Raw genomic sequence first — 15,391 nt, 5'->3', positions numbered from 1 at the left:
AAGAAAAACAGGTCTGCTCGAATGCTGGAGGTCCAGATAAGACATAGAAATAACACAATACACTTCATACATAGGTCTCTGTTTGTGTCAGACTTCGGGTCCTTGAGCCCATTAATAAAATAATTCTGAAGGCCGAATTTCCAGCAATCCCCTATGGAAATACACCAGAGTACCCTTCACATTTTGGTGTCTTCTGCTGGACCATAATTGTATTAAAGCAATGGCCCAACGGAGCATCCTCTGACTCACTAGGCTGACCTGGTCTGTGTATGCGGCCCTGAGGAAGGGGCTTGTACCCCATCATTTTTTCGTGACTGTATGAGTCTATAGACAAGTTTATAACCATTATCTCCCATTCATTGCAGCTGCCATAAGTCATACACACCCTGCCACCAGGTTTGTGCGGACAAGGATGTGTCTATCTCTAATAAGGGAAGTTTTGAAAACCAAAAAGGAACAAAATAAAAAAAAAATTATATTAACACGAGTTCTCTTCTACAGATAATTTATAAAACTAACATTGCACGACCATAACAGGGAAATAGTAATAAATAGACCGTGTATAAGCACAAAGGGTTTAGGACAAGGGTTTTCCAGCGTTTATGAAAATTGCACCTTTTCTCTTATTGGGTACTGCGAGGGTCACATATAAAGGTGATAAAAAAAATCATGTTTTGTTTTATTTTCCCCCTGTGGGTCACAGACCCTGAAAGCGACATCCTTGGGGGGGGGAAATACAGAACCCTTTGGGCCTGATATTTATCCAGATTCCGAGTTGTTTAAAAAAAAAAAAAAAAAAAAAGTTCAAAAATTAAATTTTTGGGGATATTTTATCAACACATTTCCTGCAGTTTGTCTATGTCATAAAAATCTTTCCAGTGTCAGTCCAATCCAGGAATACTTGTGAGCCGGCAAGTCTTTAGAAGTCTCTGTCTTAAAGGTTCCTGAATTTTTTATTTATTTTTTCTTAAAAACATTTGTCGGACATTTTATACTTTCTTATATTTCGGGAGACATCCGTCAATCTGAATTTCCGCCGGCCAGCCATTATATCGGTTATTGCCATCGGAGTGGATGACCTGACAAAAGAAAAGCAAGTATTAAGATCAGAGAACCATCAGACACCTTGTCTATAACAGTAATGTTAGGGAGATACAATGGAAACCCAACAGACTCCATTATGGACCATGTCAAGTCCTTTGGGATCCATTGTAGGCCATCTTTAGATGGACCACTTTGGTCCATTCATCTGGTCCTATGATGGACGAGAACAGATCAAAGGATGCAAATATGATGGCATACTTAGGCTAGGATTACATTTGCACCAGGTTCTTCATCGTTCGGGTCCATCGGGGGACCCAAATAGAAAACCAGACTGCTAAAATAACAGTTACCCATGAAATTCTAGAGAGAATCCTGCTGTAGGCAAGAGAACTGCAACTTGGGGGAAGACTTATTTGTGAGCAAGATAACGACCTCCAATCCCAGCCGGACAAGGTCTCTTCATGTTGAGGGCAGAGATATGTGAGGGCACTCTTCTCCCAAACCTGATTGATGGTTTATTAATGCAAAATTGTGCCCACCGCCATCAACGTGGCCTATTGTGCTTATCCCCAAATAAGCTACTGAAGAATGTCCTCAAGTGGCTGAATCCAGACCTCAATCCAACCGAGAATTGTACTTACAAATGCAATGACAAAAGTCAAACCACCTGCACGCATGGCTGTAATGGAGTTGGGCGAACCTCATGACATCCATTTGTCAGTTTCGTTTTGGGTCGGAATGGTTTGGTCTGAGCTGGAACGGCTATTAACGCAGTCTGGGGCTGAAGAGAGGCTTAAAGGCATGACATGAAGTTAGGATCTCCATAGGACCAATGAGGCCCAATCACAGGCCCCGGATGCTGCTGACATCATTAAGGAGACCATTAGAACCCACCCCAGATACCAGAGCCCAGGAGAGGTGAGTAAGACTGTTGTGCTTACGTACCTCCCAATGACCTCTGAAGAGACCCAGAGTATAATAGAAGTCTGCAGGTGACGAATCCCAAAAATTTTAGATTCAGCTGAACCTGAAAGGTTTGTAAAATTCATAACAAAACCAATTTGTTATGAACCAGTTTGGTCATCCCTAGACCACAATTTCCACCAAAGGGGCGGGTATTGAATTTAAATAACTATACCAATCTGTAAGGGGGTGAATACTTTTGCAATACATCATTTTGTGTCCCCTAATAATTCGGGTCCTGCTTTCAAGCGCATGAAAAGAGAAAATCCCAGAACAGCGAGGGGGTAGGTCATGTGACTCCTCTCGGCTGAATGGTTAAAAGGGGGGGGGGGTCATATGCAAGTTACGTGGAAACAAGTGCGCCCTCTAGTGTGTATGTGGACGATACACCTTACACAAGGGCTATGCAGCAACCGCGTTGTCCTGCAAGATCAAAACTAATATCGGTAAATGATGACTACAAGGTTGTAGAAATTGCAACAAAAAAAAAATGGATCAATCCTTGTGCCCCCCCCCCCCATGTATATTCTGCACTACAGTGAAATTATTCTCTTTTCTTATTTTACCTTCTCTCTTTCGATATCATTAGGGATTGTGTTTTGTTTTATAGCCAAGAACACCCACTGCGAGCGGAATCTTAGGTTTCGTACTTCTTTACTGCCGAGTTCTTCAAAAGTCTTCTTGGCAGCTTCGCTTAATCTGCAAATATAAAATTACGATTAAAATTATCAATGTGGATTATTACAGAATTGGAAAAATTACATCAATCATCTTCAACGCATAACCTGCTATAATCTGCAATTGTGTAACCCCCTGTTCACACCAGTGTTCGGTTCTGTGTCGTTCGGGCCTGCATGGGTACCTGAGAGACAGAGACCCCGTCTGCTTAAAAAGTGGTTACCCGCGGTCCCCAAAGAATATAATGGGTCCCCAGGGTGTCCTCATTGCAGGACTTTTCTCTCTGCCGACTTTTAGGTGGAATCTGCAGTGGAGTCTCCTATTCAGGTGTGAATCAGCCTAAAGAACTTGTGGGGACCAATGTGATTGAAGGTGCAGGCATCGGTGGAGTAACTAGGAATGGCGGGGCCCCGTGGCGAACTTTTGACAGTCCTCAGTGGTGTCGGCCATCTTCCTTGACGTTCGGACATCACATGACCCAGGCCCCGGCCATGTGACGTCAGGGACCTCACAGTAGTAGGCCCGGAGCCTGCCAGGAGCGTGGAAGGGTAAGTAACACTATTTTTTATGTTCGCCTACCTCTCCTGGACCTCCGATCATTATACTCGGGGGGTCTAAAAAGACCCTTCCCCCGGGTATAATAGTGTTTGTGGGGCCCATGGCGTCACTTACCGATCCCGGCCCCTACAAGGATCGGTAAGTAAATAAGGCCCATTAACGGCTGGAGTAACTCCAGTCGGTAACAGCCTATTAAGAAAAAAAACAAAAACGCAGCGGTAGCGTCTGTCGCCGGGCCCCTAATGTCTCGGGCTCTGTGGCAGCTGCTAACCCGGTAGTTACGCCACTGGCAGGCATGTTTAGAACATCACACACCATCAAAGCTTCATACTGACTATGAAGAATGTTTTGGGGCTGCTTTGCTGCCTTAGGTCTCAGGGTCTGGACATCCCCTCCCCCCACTGTATTTCTCGCATACAATACTGGTCTTTCTTACTTTGTATATGCGTCATCGAAACTGGCGACCAGGATGATGAAGCCGCTGGGTATTTTGTTGATAAAGTCAACCATTGGTCCAGAGAAGTCTGAAATGACGAAGAACATGTAAGCGGCAGCCATAGGCACTACTATTATATACATGTAGAGATGAGCGAACACTGTTCGGAACAGCACGCTCCCATAGAAATGAATGGAAGCGGCCGGCAAGCGGGGGGGGTTAAGCGACCGGCCACCGGCAAAGCGTACGTGCCAAGTGCTTTCATTCATTTCTATGGGAGTGTGCTCTTCGGATCGGCTGATCCGAACAGTGTTCGCTCATCTCTATATACATGTCACCTGGGGTCCCCCCGTATAGTAACCATTATATACAGTATTGATGTAAATCATTGTACTTCTGCTGTAAAATTCTTCCTGTACCCTGCAGCTTCTCCTGCTGATCTTTGGGGTCCTTTGGATAGGTCATCAGAAGTTACAGGGAATCCCCAGGATTTACCTATTAGAACAGGTCACCAATATCTGATTGCTGGAGGTCTAATAACTGGGACCACCACCCATCAGGTGATCGCTGCAGCCTCTTCGCTGAACACCAAGCACAGCGCCATATGGTGCCTGGGCCTGATATTGCAGATCAGCCCCATTCAACTGAATGGACAGAGTTGCAAACAGACCACGTGATGGATGAATGTGACATCACTGGCCTGTAAAGTGCAAGCAACGCTCACCTGAGCACTGCTGTCACTGCAAATTGCTTATCTGTGGGGGTCCCGGGTGTCAGCCACCTCACATGAGATATTGATGACCTATTCTAAGGAGAGACCATCAGTATTTAACTCCCAGAAAACACCTTTATTATAAAGCAGGTAGCCAAAGTGGCCAAAAACTTTACGAATGGTTGTAGTAATGTGCTTTGTCCAGCAGGTGTCACTTCTTACACACATATATAACGTCTTATAACTTACATGAAATTGTGTCCGATCTGCCGGAGCACTCGGGGGTACAGACACCAATGTGGCTATATCCATGCGGATGAAACCCCCACCTCCACCCTGTGGTAACCTATAGCTGCATGACCTCAAAATCCTCCGGCCATCGGCCACTGTGTTGGGTCATGTGTTATTGGCCTCAATATGCGCATATATCCTAATACTCATACTTTTTATAACCGATAGCATAATACTGGGCGTAGCAGTGAAATACACCCAGATCACACGGTCGCTGACGTTCATACCTCCCTCGTACATGTCAAACGATTTGGTCTCTGTGAGCTTCATGGTCTCATCTAGAAAACAAAAGGAACATAAGACACAGGAAGAAAGAAGAATATCAGAAGAACAACATGTTATGTAATATGTATGGATATACGAGTCCTACTAGAGGTATTAAATAAGGCACCTGCAAGGGGCGGTTACTATACCGGGTATAAGAAAGAGGGTAACTGGGCATAAAACACCAAAGACGGCGGCGGGCACAGACTAAAGAGGCAGTAGACAAAGGGGGACATCTGGGGCGGAAGTACAGGGGTAGTTACCTGGTGGGTGGGTAGTAAGGGGCTCATGGGGCGAGGCACTGAAAAAGGATTCTGGTGCAGGTAACTGGACTTAAGGCACCAAAGTAGGCACCTGGGACAGAGACTAAAGAGGGCCCCGGGATAAGTAGTAAAGGGAACATCTGGGGCAGAAATACACTTAAAGGGTCACCTAGTAGATGGGTACTAAGGGGCACATGGGGCAGAAGAACTAAAAAGAAATTCTGGTATAGGCAATTGGTCTTAAGGCACCTGGGGCGGGAACTACAGGGGACACCTAAAAGGTAACTAAAGGGGACATCTGGGAAAGAAGCCCTAATGTTGGTTATTGGGGCACAGACAATGGTGAGAACCCAATGAAGGGACTAAACAGGGTAGACACCCTCTGGAGCAGTACGAAGGGTTGCAGCAGAAACTATAGAGGGAATATGGGGCAGAAGCACTAAAAAGGGCACTTAAAGCAAGCAATATAGGGGGTAAATGTGGGGTCTGTACTACAGGAGACCACTGGGGCAGGCATTAAAGGGTCATCCAAGGCGTTATTTGGTAGAAATGGTAGTAAAGATTTCTGAAGCCGAGGCAGCTAGGTGCATATATAGAGAGCAGGGGTCACATGACTGCCACCATTGTTTACCCTGGGGTAGGAAGGGGGGGTTGTTCAGTGAATTGCCCATGTTGTGGCCTTCCTGGAGGGCAGTAACTTACGGTTGATAACAGCGATGTTTATCCCCCTGTTCCCATTCTTCTTTATTCCACCTAATAATCTGAAAGATAAGAAACGTTATTAGGTCACATGTATGAATACGTGATGTCACTTGGTGCCACGTGTCGTATTTACGTCACCCACAGCCCCTTCCTGACAGGGGGAAGGGTCATCTGTCCAGTAAGACTTGGAAATCTCTGGCCTTGATAAGTCTCCCCCTTACAATCCTAAATCCCAGTCTTACTGGTGCCAGATATATGTAAAAAATTTTTATAAATTGCAAAATTCTGTTCTTATCATTGAACCCATGATGGACCCCAAAAAAGAGACTGTGCCCAGGATAATAAAGTAAGGGTGACAAGACAGGATCTTATAGGACTCATATAACCTTAAAGCAGAGGGAAGCGCGTGAGGATTAGGAGAGAGGTCGTTCTGCTCCAGGACTAGCAGGATAGCGACAATCTACTTTCTCTTTGTTTTTAGATGGGCCCTTTTTGGCCACACTGTAGTATGTATGGGGTATGTAGGGGGGTCATTGGAAATGGTTGAGGGAAAGCGTCATCATAAATATGTATGGTGTCCTGATGCTCCATCAGGGTGGTGTCCTTAGAAGTCATTGTAATTGGGTGCGGTGTCCCCACCGGCAATGGCTCGGTGCCATATTTTTGTGCTTTACCTCCTTTCACCTTATTTTTGCTATGCGGAGTTGGGTGTAATGTTATGTAGCGCTATAATGAGACATCTATAGCAATAAAGCTGGTCTGCAGTCTTCCAGGCTCGATAAAATTTAACTTTTAATGGTTCATTATAAACAATTTAGATTCCATAAAGAAAAAACGTACAGCAGACCCATAAAGTGCGAAGTTAGAAAAAACAAAGTGCGCATAGTAATTAAAAACCGCCGACGCATTTCGAGGTCATATGGCCTCTTAGTCATGGCATGTTTTAAGTTCACAATCTACTTCCTTATAACCACCTACGGTAATCCGGACACCGGTGATCTCATTCGCGTAATAACACTGACAATCGTATTTGCATTTTAAACAATTCATAAAATAACAATCCTATATTAACACTACATAAACCTTAGATTAAAGAGCAATTTAGGTAAAGAACAACATATACATAGCTTAGCCCTTGATTAATTGTATCGTTCTCGTAATGCACGTATTCTGGGACCTCACTTAAGCCTCAATCACATGATCCAATACTGCCTAACCCAAGGTAAGGAGGAGATCAACCTTTCCATAGGAATACCCGAAACACAAAGCCTATTATCCCACACCAGACGGAGCGTGAGAGCAGGAGACAGCGGCGTTCTGTGGCCGCCCAGGGATCCCCGGTGTCTGCTTGTTCACAGCGCAAGCTGAGCGTTATCTCTGGACACTGGCAGGCTGGAGCTGCCGCAGCCCCGCCTGCCAGTGTCCGGAGATGACTCTCAGCCTGCACTGTGAACAAGCAGACACCAGGGATCCCTGGCTGCTTCCCACGATCGACCCATATGTCCTTTGCTATCAACCGATAGATCAAGATCAACGTATTGGGGACCCTTGGTCTAGAAGCACCGGACATCTGTTCAGTTTCCCCCTTCGCACTGTCTCTTATATGTTCCTGAATTCTGACATTTAATTTCCTACTGGTACAGCCTATATACCGTATTTTTCGGACTATAAGGGAGGGTTCACACGATGTAACGTGCCGCGTGATGTGGCACGTCTATGCCGCGGGAGCTTTTGCAGGCCGTACACGCTCCCATTGATTTCAATGGGAGCGGGGATCGTATGCACCGCGCTATTTTGCGGCCGTGATTTTGTGGCCGCAAAATAGTGTATTGCCGTCTATGGGACATTCTGTATATTACAATTATGGCTGGTCATGGACCAGCCGCAATAGTAATATAGCAATGACAGGCCTGGGAGCCTTCAGTTGGCTCCTGGCTGTCACCAGAACAGGTCGGCTCCTGTGATATCGCCGCGCAGGAGCTGGCCCAACTTTACAGGTATGGTGCTGGTGGGGACCGGCCCTGGGGGGTTAGTTTACACTTTGGGGGGAAGGGGCCACCAATACAGACCCGACATCTGCTGAAATAGAAAGGCGGATGCCGGGGAGGGTTAGACGCCAGCACAGATGCCGGGGCCTGAGACATCGTTACGCTCCTGCGGCAGGAGCGACGCTGCTATTCCGGGGGGGGGACGGAGAAGCGGAATAGCAGCATCGCTTTTGCCGCTGCTGGCTTCCTGCAGGGCAGGAGCAAAGCGATGTCTCAGGCCCCGGCACCTGTGCCAACGTCTAACCCTCCCCGGCATCCGCCTTTCTATTACAGTGGATGCCGGGTCTGTATTGCGGCCACATTCGGACTATAAGACGCACCCTTCTTTTCCCAAAAAAATTTTGGGAGAAAAAGTGCGTCTTATAGTCCAAAAAATACGGTAATCCAGGTTGCATGTAATGCACCGGATACAATAAATGACCGAAGTGGAATTACAGTCCAAATAATCCTCAATGTGCGTATGAAAACTAGAGGCATTGCTAAGAACGTTACCGGTGTTATAAGCTTTATCGCAGGTCCTACATTGTAATGCACCACACTTATAGAAACCCTTTCTCGATCTAATATTACTGTTTCTTTTTGAGCAGGAAGATAACTTGGGGACAACAGACGGCCAAGCGTTCTACATTTTCTTTCTAAAAATTGTACGCCATTTTTTAACAGTTCCTCTGTGGCAGCATCCAGCTCAAGGATAGGCAAGTTCTTTTTTATCAATTTTTAATCCTGTTGAATTGGGGACTATAAGATGTACTGAGAACTATTTTGTTCTGAGTCACCTCCATCTTTTTTTTATTTGCCAAAATCTGTGGTCAGTCTCTCAGGTGCGGAGCCAAGTGAATCCCAAATGAGTGTTTTGGAAAAAGGCTTGAACTTTGCTCCTAGAAGAGACTTTGACCTATTGGAAACCATAAGATAATCCTTTAATAGTCCCACCTTGGGGAAATTTCAGCGTGTTACAGCAGCATAGTAATACAGATACAGGATAATACAGAGTAATATGTTACAGACGTAGACACAGATAAGCTGAGAAGAGAAGATATACTAGGAGTCCATGGCAGCTAAGGAAAAACAGAAGAGAAAGAGGAAGACCTCATGGTCATCGTCATAATCATTAGTTCTCTGTGCGGAGAGCTCTTCGTTTGGTCTGATGTAGATTATACAGCCTGGTCGCGGTTGGAAGGAAGGACCTGCGATAGTGCTCCTTCTCACACTTGGGGTGAAGCAGACGGTCGCTTACAGTGCTGCCAAGTCCCATCAGGGTCCCATACATGGGGTGGGATTTGTTCTCCCGCATGGAGGTCACCACAGACAGTATCCTTCTGTCACCCGCCACCTGTACTGGGTCCAAGGGGCTCCCCAGGACAGAGCTGGCCCTCCTGATCAGCCTGTCAAGTCTATTTCTGTCCCTGGTTGATATACTGCTTCCCCAGCAGGCCACACCGAAAAAGATGGCTGAGGCAACCACAGAGTTGAAGAAGGCCCTAAGAAGTGTCCCCCGGACTCCGAAGGCCCTCAGCCTCCTGAGCAGGTAGAGTCTGCTGTGGCCCTTTCTGTGCAGCGCCTCCAGGTGATCAGCCCAGTCTAGTTTATTATTGAGGAGCACGCCCAGGTACTTATAGGTCCTGACTATCTCAATACATGTTCCTTGGATCTCCACCGGGGTCGGAGCACCTCTCCGTTTACTAAAGTCCACCACCATCTCCTTGGTCTTCCCAGCATTAATCCTGAGCTGGTTCTGCTGGCACCATTCAACAAAATCCCGGTTTAAGTCTCTGTAATAATGGATGTGAACAAATTTGTACGAACTATTACTATCAGGAAACATTTTTTTGATGGAACTGATATTAAAGTTGATCAATTAGAACATTAGAAAAGAGGATGTCACTGCAATAATGACAGATAGTCATCAATATGTCAATAAATCATGTTTCTGTAAAAATGGTGTGTGTATATATATATATATATATATATATATATATATATATATATATGTATATACATACATATATATATATATAATACCAGTCTTCCGGGAAGAAGGCCAGCGCCGAAACGTGCGTAGGGGATTCCTGGAGTTCCGTCTCTCTGGTAATACTTTTACTTGGTTATTATGCCACCATGGGTTTGTTCTAAATGAGTGAGTGGGCAACTTTCTGTTCCTTACTCCTTTATTAATATTCATGTATATTTGCAATCATGCATTTTGGTCTCTTTATATCTCTTTGCACTTTGCCTACTGTATCTACTAGATGTATATTGACTGGTATTATATATACACCATTTTTACATATACATGATTTATGAACATATTGATGAATATCTGTATGTTACGGTTCTGTATATATATATATATATATATATATATATATATATATATATATATATATATATATATATATATATATATAAAAAAATTTAAACCACAGAACCTCTTAGCTGTAGAACACTACAGCGAGGTCCACAGGCCCAGTGGTGGGTGGCTGTATGTCTGAACTCAATGTGAAATACTGCGAAGACTCTCCAGTGTTAAAATCAATGTGAACTACTGCAAGACACTGCAGCCTGAACTAAATGTGAACTACTGCAAGACACTGCAGCCTGAACTCAATGTGAACAGTGTGTACTGTGCGACACTCTATGTGAACAAGGTGCAAGTAAAATCCTGCCAGTTTAGCTCACTGGCCAGGTGCACCAGTACAAGTGAAACACACGCGGCCAAGGGTTAACACTCACCCCAGGCCAGCAAACACACACACTTACCCCTGCGACAGCTAGGGGCCACCAAGGAAGTTTAGAGCATTCTCCTGCACACAGCTTGGAGTTACCAGGGGAGTTTGATGTTGTGCATTTATATTGCAGCCAGACATGGAGTTTATATGCTATGCTCTGTTATTGGTCACGTATAACCACGCGACCGGGGCTTTTAAATTGTGAATGGAAATCTGGTTCATACAGAGAACCGAATCTCCGCCTTATTTTGTGATTGGTCGTATGTAATCACGTGACCAGGGCCTAAATTGTGTATGGAGGTTCAAGGTGTGGGATCATAGGCTTTGTGTTTCGGGTATTCCTATGGAAAGGTTGATCTCCGCCTTACCTTGGGTTAGGCAGTATTGGATCATGTGATTGGGGTTAAAGGCTTAAGTGAGGTCCCAGAATACATGCATTACGAGAACGATACAATTAATCAAGGGCTAAGCTATGTATATGTTGTTCTTTACCTAAATTGCTCTTTAATCTAAGGTTTATGTAGTGTTACTATAGGATTGTTATTTTATGTGTCGTTTAAAATGCAAATACGATTGTCGGCATTATTATGCGAATGACATCACCGGTGTCGGGATTACCGTATTTGGTGGTTATAAGGAAGTAGATTGTGAACTTAAAACATGCCATGACTAAGAGGCCATATGACCTCGAAACGCGTCAATGGTTTTTAATTACTATGCGCACTTTCTGTTTTTTCTAACTTCACACATTATGGGTCTGCTGTACGTTTTTTCTTTATGGAAACTAAATTGTTTATAATGAACCATTAAAAGTTAAATTTTATCGAGCCTGGAAGACTGCGGACCTGCTTTATTTCTATACATTTCTGCTGGGAAAACGCCTCTATAGGTCCGGAGGAGTACAAGGTCGTGCACCCTTTCGGGACTCGTGTATTTATGGTGAGTTGCAGTGTCATTTTTCCCATATACGTTATAGTGCTATAATGAGGTGACAAAGTGACACTTTAATGGGGAAAATAGTCAGAGGGTACAAAGTCCTAGTAGTTAAAGGGCAACATACTAAAAGTCACCAGTAAGGGGGAATAATATATTGAGACACACACATGCAATTAACATAGAGGAAAACATATCTTTGTGGTACCGCCATGGGCACGACAACCATACCTAAAGAGCAAAGAACAGGAGATTTCCAAAGACCAGACAGTAATAAGGTAACATTTACTTACAATTCATCTTCCAGGCATATGTCAGGTTGAATAGAGTTTCCTCCTCCGCTCCGTATCTTGAACACAACCTCCGAGGACGAGCAGGTTCTCCATGATGCACACTTCTGTCGCTTGGGAAGTGGAGCTGTCATAAAACATATACAACACTGCTGTAAGTATACTATCACCTGCGAATAATATGACTATAGACCTTACTGGAATTGGGTAGCTGCTGGTCAAATGCTAAGTCCAAGCTCAGCTTAAAGGAATTTTCCATCATTATGACAATCCTGCACAGTGCAGGTCAATGGCAGAATCACTATGAGGTGAAAGTACATAAACCTACAAAACAAAGTGCGCAGTTTCCCACAAATGCCTGTTTTGCACCATTTTATTAAACTATCATATATGGGTTATGTAATCCAAATCTCTGGAGTCTGCCAAGTCCAACAAGACAGAGACCAGAAACAACAAAAACCCCATAGAGCATTGATTGGCTAAGGTGAGGACAGCTCGCAAGGATTTCCTGCTCGACAACCTCAGGAGTCAGCGCTTTATTACAACACAACAGAGTCATTATATGAGATCTTTGATAATTTGCCTAATATATCTTTATAGTATTAAGGATATATATCCCGAAAAATAAACCTTTCACAACACAATGCCGCTATAGAGAATCTATCCCATATCCAGCTCACGATTATGTTACTGCAGAAGAAATAGATGAGGAGATGATACATATAATCCTCATAGCAACTATTAGTGTATAGGTAGCAATATACGTATCCATACACACATCACAGTCCGATAGTATAATGGGATTCAGATATATACTGTATGTCCCTGTGCTTATAAAACAGGCTCCTAAAGTGTAAAGGTGTTGATGTGCACATATACAGTCACAGCGTAGGGGGATACATAAGTAAGCCCCTACTACCTAGATGGCATCTTGTGCATAGGTGTTGATACACGCACCCATACACTACCAAACAGGAGTACTGGCACCGGGAAATGTAGTTTTTCAACAATTTTTTTTTTGTTTGTTTATTTGAAGGGTTAAAGTTCTCTTGTGTTTAGCAATAACCCCACAAGAACGCCATTGACCTACAGGGGTGACTCTCCCGGAGGGACTTGTTTGCAGGATATGAGACTTACCTGGTCCATAATACCAGTGTATTTCCATCTGCTCTTACAGTACAGACCCCCATAGTGTGACCGCTCTTACAGTACAGACCCCATAGTGTGACCGCTCTTACAGTACAGACCCCCATAGTGTGACCGCTCTTACAGTACAGACCCCCATAGTGTGACCGCTCTTACAGTACAGACCCCCATAGTGTGACCGCTCTTACAGTACAGACCCCCATAGTGTGACCGCTCTTACAGTACAGACCCCCATAGTGTGACCGCTCTTACAGTACAGACCCCTATAGTGTGACCGCTCTTACAGTACAGACCCCCATAGTGTGACCGCTCTTACAGTACAGACCTCCATAGTGTGACCGCTCTTACAGTACAGACCTCCATAGTGTGACCGCTCTTACAGTACAGACCCCCATAGTGTGACCGCTCTTACAGTACAGACCTCCAGAGTGTGACCGCTCTTACAGTACAGACCCCCGTAGTGTGACCGCTCTTACAGTACAGACCTCCATAGTGTGACCGCTCTTACAGTACAGACCCCCATAGTGTGACCGCTCTTACAGTACAGACCTCCATAGTGTGACCGCTCTTACAGTACAGACCCCCATAGTGTGACCGCTCTTACAGTACAGACCCCATAGTGTGACCGCTCTTACAGTACAGACCCCCATAGTGTGACCGCTCTTACAGTACAGACCCCCATAGTGTGACCGCTCTTACAGTACAGACCCCATAGTGTGACCGCTCTTACAGTACAGACCCCATAGTGTGACCGCTCTTACAGTATACAGCTCTCTAGTGTGACCGCTCTTACAGTATACAGCTCTATAGTGTGACCGCTCTTACAGTACAGACCCCCATAGTGTGACCGCTCTTACAGTACAGACCCCCATAGTGTGACCGCTCTTACAGTATACAGCTCTCTAGTGTGACCGCTCTTACAGTATACAGCTCTCTAGTGTGACCGCTCTTACAGTATACAGCTCTCTAGTGTGACCGCTCTTACAGTATACAGCTCTCTAGTGTGACCGCTCTTACAGTATACAGCTCTATAGTGTGACCGCTCTTACAGTATACAGCTCTATAGTGTGACCGCTCTTACAGTATACAGCTCTATAGTGTGACCGCTCTTACAGTACAGACCCCCATAGTGTGACCGCTCTTACAGTATACAGCTCTCTAGTGTGACCGCCCTTCCTTCCGCCTGTCACTTGACACTACGACAACCTGACAGCACAGGACTGACATGTGACTGCAGCTCCGCAGTATAAGACAATGAAATGAGGAAACTAATAGCTGTCAGTTCACACCTGCACCCAAGCAGAACTTTACCCCATACATGTAGGAATAGTTTCGCTTCTTCCCACAGCTACAGGAATCGGGTTCTTTAACTAAATACCTACAACATATTTTCTAATATTACAATATTGCCCCAATTTTTGTTCCTGACTTTGCCCATATCAGGGTAGATATCATTCAGTTCCTTAAGGTGTCTGGCTATACCCCTGAGAAGGGCAAATGACTGAGGTGCTGCACAGTTGGGCGTCCTCCATACAAATTTGATAATCCCCTGATCGATCCCACTGAAATCACATTTACCTAATGCCTTTGAGCTACTTGAAGTCATTTTTCAGGACCATACAGAAATTTATCGTTGTTGCTTCTGTGTATTCTCTTTTTACCTTTAGGGCATGTTCACACAATACAAATACACATTGTAACTTCCGACATGTATTTGCAATGGAACCTGAGGCAACAAATTGCACCTGGTTTTGCAGCTCACATATCTTGCCTTCTCTCCATCTTGTATTCTGCCTTTTACCAGGTTTCCTCATCTGTAGGCTATATTTATTATATTTATAGGTGCGGTGCCCTGAGCTGTGGGGAGTACACTAGTTACCGCACACTGTACACAGTCAGGGCCGCCGATAGGCCAGTACTACTGCTACTGGCGTCAGGGGCCCGGCCAAATTTTAAAATGGGGGGGGCCCGGGCCCCCTGGCGCCGGCAGCAGTCATTGTATGTCCTGTTTCAACTCAGATCTGCGTCCAGAGGACGCAGATCTGAGTTGAGCACATACGCGGCTGAAGCGAGGAGCTGACACAGGTCAGCTCCTCGCTTCGCCACTGCCGCCTGTCTCGCTGACACATATGCGGCTGAAGCGAGGAGCTGACCTGTGTCAGCTCCTCACTTCGCCGCTGCCGCCTCTCTCGGTGACACATATGCGGCTGAGCCGGAACCCGGCTTAGCCGCATATGTGTCAGCAAGAGAGCCGGCAGCGGCGAAGTGAGGAGCTGACACAGGTCAGCTCCTCGCTTCAGCCGCATACATGTCAGCGTCAGCGAGAGAGACACC

General features: G+C 45.2%; 1 protein-coding gene across 1 annotated transcript in view; it reads right to left on the bottom strand.

Moving 5' to 3' along the window:
• Positions 1 to 850: 850 nt before the first annotated feature.
• FAM3B (FAM3 metabolism regulating signaling molecule B) overlaps positions 851 to 15,391 on the bottom strand; it is a 34,793-nt gene continuing 20,252 nt past the window's right edge. Inside the window, exons 3-8 of the mRNA XM_075263545.1 lie at positions 11,915 to 12,038; positions 5,912 to 5,970; positions 4,910 to 4,960; positions 3,680 to 3,767; positions 2,574 to 2,706; positions 851 to 1,079 (exon numbers count right to left, since the gene is read on the bottom strand). Of these exons, the coding sequence (XP_075119646.1) occupies positions 990 to 1,079; positions 2,574 to 2,706; positions 3,680 to 3,767; positions 4,910 to 4,960; positions 5,912 to 5,970; positions 11,915 to 12,038 (545 nt within the window). The 3' untranslated portion in view covers positions 851 to 989. The remainder of the gene's footprint in view (positions 1,080 to 2,573; positions 2,707 to 3,679; positions 3,768 to 4,909; positions 4,961 to 5,911; positions 5,971 to 11,914; positions 12,039 to 15,391) is intronic.

This window comes from Leptodactylus fuscus, chromosome 2 (assembly GCF_031893055.1).
Source record: "Leptodactylus fuscus isolate aLepFus1 chromosome 2, aLepFus1.hap2, whole genome shotgun sequence".
Classification (NCBI taxonomy): Eukaryota; Metazoa; Chordata; class Amphibia; order Anura; family Leptodactylidae; genus Leptodactylus; species Leptodactylus fuscus.
The sequence above is the reverse complement of the archived record's forward strand: the minus strand, read 5'-3'. Positions and strand labels throughout refer to the sequence as shown.